This window comes from Cetorhinus maximus, chromosome 16 (assembly GCF_964194155.1).
Source record: "Cetorhinus maximus chromosome 16, sCetMax3.hap1.1, whole genome shotgun sequence".
In the NCBI taxonomy this organism is placed as follows: Eukaryota; Metazoa; Chordata; class Chondrichthyes; order Lamniformes; family Cetorhinidae; genus Cetorhinus; species Cetorhinus maximus.
In genome coordinates, this window is record NC_135894.1 from 86,688,232 (window position 1) to 86,696,959 (window position 8,728).

Consider the following 8,728-nt stretch of genomic DNA (forward strand, 5'->3'; position numbering starts at 1 on the left):
TCCCCATTAAGACTTGCACATGTAAACTATGCTGATATTTCAGTGCAATATTGAGGAAGGCTGCATGATGACTGTGCCATCCTTTTGATGAGCCTTTTAAACTTTGACCCTATCTTGTTCCAGCAGTTCGGCTGGCTGTAACAAGATCTGATGGAGTTATTTTGATTAAAGGCAGGAATTGTCTTGGTGCGGTGACCAACATTTCTTTCTTCCTCATTCAGCACTACCAGAAACAGATTGACTGAACAAAGTGCAAATTGTCCATTATTATTGTGTGTGCAATGCTTCTGAGACATATTTTTTTTCTTTGTCATCTTTCGCTACCATTCTGACTCTTGAGAAGGCAAGGTGATGTGGCTACAAAAAGTTCTGATTTGGCTCTTTTTATTTTGAGTTTATTTAATCCCTCTTCTAACTGAAGACGTTTAGAGGTAAAACTAATGTTTTTGTTTAATTTCAGAAACAGAAACAAGTGATACTCAGGTAAATGGGGACAACAGAAAATTGGTCCGTCAGACTACGGCAGCTAAGAAACGCAAGATCTTGAGTGATTCAGAGGAAGAAGATGCCGATTCTGAGAAGGAACAGGAGATGTTAGGTGCAATTAAGAGAAGAAAGTATGCCTATGTTTTGGAAGAAGATGACTCTCTGTCTGAGAGCCAGCAGCAGCAGGAAGGAGAAGCCCAAAGACCTAGTTCAAGTAGCAGTACCAGTTCTGGGACTGAAAGCAGCTCAAGCTCCAGTTCTGAATCAAAATCCCAGTCAGACTCTGAATCTCGATCTGTTTCTGATTTGGATAGCGATTACAATGTGAAAGCAAAGACAAAATTGAAATCAAAGATAAAAGTGAAAGCAAAGACAAAATTGAAGCGAGGAAGACCTAGAAAAGTTCAAGGGAGAGGAAAAAACAAAATAGCAGTTTCCAAAAAAGTCACCAGCAGGTTAGAATATAAGAAGCAGCAAAAGATCTTGGACAGCGATGATGAAGAGGGGGATGATGATGATGATGACTCTGATTATGTAAAACGGGATTGTGTTTGTAGACCATCTGCGATAAGGACCAGAAATCAAGGCAGAAGAACTGTAAGATATGATGATTATGACTCAGATACAGACAGTGTTTTACAAAATGAGATTGCTAACCATGGAGTGTCCAGGTCTGGACGGGTACGGCGAATGCCCATGAGAGTGAGAGACTGAGATGTAGCCATTTATTGGCATTGTACCACTGTGAATTTGTTTTCTCTAAAATTTCAGGGATTATATTTATATTTTTCTGGATTTATTTTCTGGGGAAGTGGGGCAGCTGGCTGTGCTCGGACACAAAATCATGACCGATATTACAACCATTAAGGAACGTGTAGTAACAGCACAAGAAACTGCAGTAGTACATAAGGCAACTCTAGCGATATCTGTGGATCATGCTAGAAAAGTGTGTGTAACTTAGTTTTTTTCTACTATTAAGCACTACAGCTAAGGTTATTTATTTTTGCTTCCTTGCATGTATTTTAAGCCAACTGAACAGCATATCTTTGTCTCACCAGTGGTCAAAGCAGTTATCTTCCACATTTAGACACTGGATAATGGCAGCAGGAAGAAACACAAGTTTTACATCCATCAACTTTTTATGATTTGTGATAATATCTTTGCATCAATTGAATTTATGTTCAATTCAAATAATTTTGCCTAAAGCTTGTGTATTTTAATGCCAGATTAGAGATTTGTTTTGGAGGTGCAGGGTAGAAGGGAAGGAAATCCCACTCTTCTTTGGTAAGGATAGAAAAATCAGATTTTCTTTTCAAATAGGTGCACAATATTGCTTAAAAGCCTGTAACTTTCTTTGTCCTAACCCTAACATTGCTTACATTAATGAGCAATAGTTAATTTAGTAGTAAGTTGGATAATTCTGATCCTTTAAATTTTCTGTCACATTGGCAGCCATTGTCTGTGCCTGATCAAGTTGCTGTTTCCTGTGTTTGAGTAAAGAGCAAGAACAATGTAATAGTAATGGCTTTACTGACCAGAGTATTTTTTTTTGCCCATTTATTAAAAGTGGAGAGGAAAATCACTATTTACACAATATCAAACTGATTATGAACTAATTGCTGATGTTGAAACAGTGCAGATTTATTTGGAATGTGAGGAATGGCTTGGCACAAAGTTGAGGAGTAATGGTTTAGAAGTTATATGCAGGAAAAATGTACTTAATTGACATGGCCTGGTTTAAAGTCAATTTTACCCCTGTTTTAAATTACTTTCCAGTTTACTCTCTTGTCTTAACTGAATTGTATTTGGTTTATTAAATTAATTTTTATTAATATCTCAACATATATCCAAATTTTTTTATGCTGGCCATCAAATTTAGCAGAGGGTAGCGTCTTACTTAAAGTCTCATTAAAAACAATTTTAAAACATTATTACATTTTTAAGAGGGAGCTAATCCAAGTGAATTCAGAAAGCATAGATTAACTGTGAAGTGCTCTTTTGCTGTGATAAATCTTGTGTGAATATTCCAAATAATACTTCGTAGAAAGTACCTTCTCAAAATGTGGGTTACCAGTGTGCTGGTGTACAGTGCACTATTGGTACCTTCAATCTGTACTTTTACACTGAAGTTAATCCTTTTTCAGAGTTTGTAAAATTTGTTTAGAAGAAGATTCTTTCTGCCCTCCACTTCTGAAGGCAGTAGAATGTGATTCCATCGCCCATTTGGTACCTTGCTTAAGTATCCATATGTGTGTCTGCGTAGTGAGCATTCGCACGCTTATCCAACCAAAGTGTTGAGGAGATGTAGGGTTATTTCACCCAAGCATGATCTTGACTCCACACAACACATGCACATAATCTTGGACAATTGTTGAAAGGTCACGTAGGAACATTGGCTGTTGTTTTTCCTCCACAGTCTAGAGACATTGTGGATAACTAAAGCCCCTGCTCAGACTGATATAAGCCAACAGAAATTAACAGGCATCAAACTTGGAGCTTTGCTGCTCTATACTGGGTATCACAATGCTACTGTAATGAGTCATTGGAGGAGTTCCTGTGCAAATCTTTAATTTCCAAGCTGCTTGCCAGTTTCCACAGAGGGACACATAGCATAAATCTTTTGACTGGTTCTACAACAATCACTGATGTCTAAAAGTTGCTAGACAGAATCTCCTTTGATAAAGAAGTCTTTAACTCGGTTATGATTTGCAGATCACAGAGTAAATACTGCAAGAAAAGTAATTCCATAGTTTTGTTTGTAATGACAGCAATGCAAATCATCTAAGTAAATTTCCAAATTGCCAGCAGGTATGGGAACTGATATAACTTTTCTGCCCATTTATAAAATAACTTGTCTGAATTTATAATATGTCCCTGAAGCTATAAAATTGGCTATTGTTTTCTGAAGACATCTACCCACTGCTAACTGTTCCAAAAAGTCTTAGCATATATGCTTTAACTCACTATTTTCAGTTTCATACAAAATTACTGTATTGTTTTTAGTTTTGTTATTTTACAAAATGTGTAAATATCACTTAGCTACTTAACAAGCCATTTATTTTTAAAAAATGTGTACTGAAACCAGTTGTTGATCAGGTTCATTATTGTTTTTCCTATTAACTGAATCAAATTGACCTATTCTTTCATATATTCAGTTTTGGCCTTTACAAAAATCTACAATAACAGTGAAATTAAACATCTTAACCAGGAACTTTAGCTTTTAAAAGGCAAAGACCTATTAAAACTTGTGAATCTACAAAGTTGCTGAGATTTTTGGCACAGCAGGACCATTGGCCACCATTCTTTAGAGGTATGATCCAGTTGTACCTGGGATAGCTTGTCTACATGGTTTCCCATGTTACCACATGCATATTTTTGTATGGGGTGGAGACTGAGCAAGTCACCTAAAAATGATTTTTTTATGCTGTACAGTCTTTTAAAATTTTTTTTTTTAAATTGCAGCCAAGCTTTGCATTTGTCATGTGCAGAATACTTTTGGGGTGCCAGATGATCACCTCTGAAAAAGAGGAGACGGTTAAAATATCTGTAAACTCACTTGAGTGAGAGAATGTGATTTCTGGCATACAACATGATTTATGACAGCAGCCACAGTTTTGTTCAGTCTGATTTTTAAAAAAATCTATAATGGCAAGTGACCTTTTAGCTCATCCACAGTTTATTAGTGTGGAATTGTGTTTATAAAAAGAAATTGGTGCCTTCAGTTTTGTCTGTGCCTACAGTGATAATAGATGATATTTGTACTCTTTTTTTTGGTGGTGGTTGCCCTCAGGAGTGCATTAAAACCAAATGTTTTACCCCAGCCACCACCCCTCCTGCGTCCGTCTCCCCCCGCCCCCCCCAAAAATCCCAAACACCCTAACTTGAATGTTGCAGAATATTTGGGCATAGTCAGATTTTATACATATAATGTCCATTTCAAAATGGAGGGGTAATTTTGATGAGGTAATTATGGCTGTATATAAAATGGAGAGGATAATTTTAACCCAACTCCCCAGACAGGAAACCCATAGGATCAGGTGCAACTCTAGCTTTACCCAAGGCCCAATATTACTCTGAATTCAATGGTGAGTAAAATCAGGCAGGACTTAAAACCAGTGTGGCACTCAATTCTGTCAGTTTCCTATTGGGTGAGTTACGTTAAAAATTGTCCATATAGTTTATCTAATTTTTTTATTTGTTTGCATTAACTGAGAATCTAAACCTGTGAATTGTCTTCCAGTTATGAATTTTGTTGTGGGTTAAACATCTCTCAATATTGGATATTGTTTAGATATATGGAAAAACGGTGCTAATTCTGCATCAGGTGATGGATTTAGAAAATGTCAATTTATACAGTAACCACGGAAGTCCAATAACTTGCAACAAAACTAATGATAGGCTATTATTAATTAACTATAAACACTTTTGATCCCCTTAAAGGAGCAATAAACCTATCAATGGAGAAGCAGGAAGTTCTCTGTCTCATTCCCAACTATATTCCAATGAATGTGAAGATGGCAGTTTCAAAAATGGTAAAGACTGAATCTCTGAATTAGCCTTCACATACCTCAGTCATCAACCAAGTTCATATTGCATATTTCTACTAGTAATTCCTTGGATCATGAAGCATATAATTTACCTTTGATTAAATTTATTAACATGATTTTACTTTATCTTCATTTCCAATAATTAGATGAGCAGCACAATGCTTGCATATAATGTTCAGTAAATTTGTGCATGGCACTAGCTGCAAGTTAATCTTGTTGGATTTTAAATTCCATTGTGTGACTCCTCCCCAACCCGGTTATTTGTAACATAATTTTCATTTTAGACCATGGTACACTATTTCTAACTGTGTATTGACAGATAACCTACTCCTACGACACTCTCATACCTAGGAGCTGCACAAGAACAGCATTGGCTAACATTGCCTTCCTACACTTCACAACACTACCATTCCATAATTCCGTAACCAAACTAGTGTGCTGTGACTGGCCTACCATTTCTAATTTTGTATTGCATGTGAAAACTGGTCATATAAACAGTTGGATTTATTCTAACATTACCACTGCCAGTTAAAATGCATAGTTTGTAAAAGCAAAATCCAACCACATTACATCATTTAGGATCAGTCTATTGCTGAAAAAAACATTTAACAGGAAACATTAGGACCTGACATCCCCCAAAGCACGGTGTATCTTTTAAAAGTTTAACGCTGCAGTTCATGTCAAACATAAGTTAACATCTATAGCAAAATCGCGATAGCATCCAGGTATTAAAGTGCTGGTTTTTGCAAGGTATAGTTCCAGTGCTTCTTGGGCATCCTGCACTAATTGTTAGCCTTAGTTTTGAGTATCAGCAGGGTATTTTACAGAAATGAGCAGAGCCAAGATTGATCCTGAAGACTCGCTTTGTAATAACATTCCCACTCACTGCAATAAACTGTTGTTCACATATGTACCTGGGCAGCTAGTGTAGAAACCTGGCCAAATGGAGGCACTGTGGCTGTTCCCAAACCTTATTTTCATAGACAATTTGGGAAAAGATGGATTGCAACCTTGAATCAGAACTCTGACCATTTGTATGTGACCAGTTGTATTTGCGTAGTACCCTCTTCTCTTACTCATCAGCTAACAGCACAAGAATTAAACTTGTAATTTGTAATAAAAGCAATTAGGTACCATTCTGTTGTACAGTCAAAATTCTTCTTTGATTCAAAGACAATTGTTGCACTCACACAGGCTGCCTTTTTACTATTTAATGAGGGGAAATGTTCAAGGTAACTTGTGGTGACAAAATTAGATCTGTTTTTCTGACTATGAATTATCAGCATTCTCTTTTTAGGATTTTTTTTGTGAACGTAATATAATGAAAATGCACTCGCCCAGACAATGTCATTTTAAACTACTGTACCAAGTGTTTGCACTTGTCAGCCAATGAAATAGTTGCAGTGAATTAATTTTCAGGATGTATTGCTTGACTCGAGTTTTGTTTCCCGAAGCATGATGGAGTAAAGGGTAATAGCAATAACAGTGATTCCCACTTACAGTTTGCATTGTATAAACTATATACAGTTGATTTGGATATCCTACCTCTTTTATAAAGAGGCTTATTTTTCAGGCGAGACTGACTTTCCAAAGACTGCCACCCAAATCATCAATCTTTCCTTATCCTGCGTACCTGTTGTACATTTGCAGCATTTCTTTTTCTTTTTTATATTTAAAAATGCATTCACATCAAACGTTCTGTTGGCAGGAGTGTTAAGGCAGGCACTTCATTTGACTGCAAGACAAGTTATAAAACAATATCATTTTAGGAATGGACTTAACCTTAATCTTAAAAGTAATTTCCCCAAATACTTCATATCCAGCTGAATTGTAATACAGTCTTTAGTTTAAGCTCAGAATTCTTTCAAATAACAATTTGGAGGACAGTTGAGAAAGCAGAAGAAAAATTCAACGGAGCAAAATTTCATTTACATACTTGACATTATCAATGAAATGTTTCATAGTTGTTAGCTTGATAAGCAACTTAGTAACGCTTTGGAAGTAACAGTATAAATGACTATGCATTTGGGTTTCCAATTACGAGTACAGTATTGGAAAAAGGAAACAATTTTGTAACACTATGAAAAATGAAGTACTATAAAAATAAAACATCAATTGATTTTGAGTTAATACAAGCTGGTAAATAAAATTATTGGTTTTGGATGATGTGCCATGCTTTACTGTGTTGAGTACTCTGCAACCTAATGGTTGATACTTCCACAGGTTCCTAATCCTGGAGGTTGTTAACCTATGCATGTGTGTGATACAGCAGCAATGTTCCAGATGATGTGATTATGGCATTTAGAAGTTTTATTTGGGGAGGAAAGCAGCATTCCCATAATTTCAGAAGTATGGTGCTGCATTGCCAAATTGGAGTGCCTGAGGCCTGATCTGCCTCTAAATTCTCTTAGTGGGCAAGTTTATGAATAAGTTATTGGTTGAGCCTCTAAGTGTGACACTTAATGGTGTTTGATCTTGGAGAGAAGCATAAAAGAAAAACAGCAGAACATTAACCATGTCTGCAGGGGAATACCCTTCTATTATACTGAAAAGGAGCAGCAGCAACAACAGCAATTATGTACCAGTCCAAGGATCAGACCACCTCTCATTTGTGACTGAAGGCAAAACTGGCATGTGTTGGGGAGGGAGTAATGAGGAACAAATAGGTTGAAATTGTATAAATAATTTTGCAAGTACAGATTCGTTGTAGAGTTCAGAATTTTACAGCCTCCAATTTAAAAATTGAGAATGTGTTTATTCCTTTTCCTGGGCCGTTGCTTTTGCCAAATTGTTTCTATTTGATCTCAGGACCGTTTATATGTACAAACTGAAGAATCAAATTATTCAGGGAGAGGTGTTTGCCAAAATGGCAGACTTCAGTTTTCTTTGATATGCAAGGAAAAACATTGGCAGTTTATTTTTGTCATTTTTCTGGCAGTTTATTGTAAATTGTACATATGTATAAGTTTGGAAAACCTGCAACTTTTGCATTAGCAGCATAGCATATTGTACAAATTAATAGTGTATGTGGTTGTGATTATGCTATTTTCCAAGTTTTATGTGGAAAACTGATTCCCCTGTAAAAAAAAAACCTTCTTTAAAAATAAAAGGCATTTCAAAAATTCTCTCCTTGTTTTCTTTGCCTCAAATATTCTGGGACCATTGAGAGTACTTTTGTATATATCATTTCTGAGTCAGGAATGGTGTGTGAATGCTGGAGAAACTGTCAACAGGAGGAAATTATTGGGGTAGCAAATACATGCAAGGAGTTATTTTGGCCAAAGCTGTACACAGTTGCTAAATGGATGCCGTGCTGATAGGAAATGCATATTTGAAGGTCCACAATTAGCATGCGATTTTCGGGCTAATTAATGTCTATTATGATTTGAACGCACTATGGACATGCTAAACCAGGAATCTGCAGGTTTAAACCTCAAGAGTTAGATGCAGTTTCTGTGGAGCAGTATATGTGGGCTCCCTGCATCCACCTCCAGTAAAGGTGTGGAGGGCTTTGGCAAGCAGCCGCATGGTGCAGGATGGCTCAGGAACTGGGAGCAAGTTCTTGGATGTGTGACACTTGAGATCCTGGTGACTGAAGGAGGCTCTGCATCCGAAGGAGGATGGAATCCACATCTTCCTGGTTCTTGCAGCTGCTGCTCTGCCTGAATTCGACATCCTTGCATTTGTCATCCAGA

At 36.8% G+C, this 8,728-nt stretch overlaps 1 protein-coding gene across 3 annotated transcripts in view; it reads left to right on the forward strand.

The window, feature by feature from the left end:
* LOC144691796 (bromodomain and WD repeat-containing protein 1-like) overlaps positions 1–2,326 on the forward strand; it is a 179,193-nt gene extending 176,867 nt beyond the window's left edge. For all 3 annotated transcript variants that reach the window (XM_078560282.1, XM_078560283.1, XM_078560284.1), the window contains one exon: positions 461–2,326. In XM_078560282.1, the coding sequence (XP_078416408.1) occupies positions 461–1,200 (740 nt within the window). In that variant the 3' untranslated portion in view covers positions 1,201–2,326. The remainder of the gene's footprint in view (positions 1–460) is intronic.
* Positions 2,327–8,728: the final 6,402 nt, after the last annotated feature.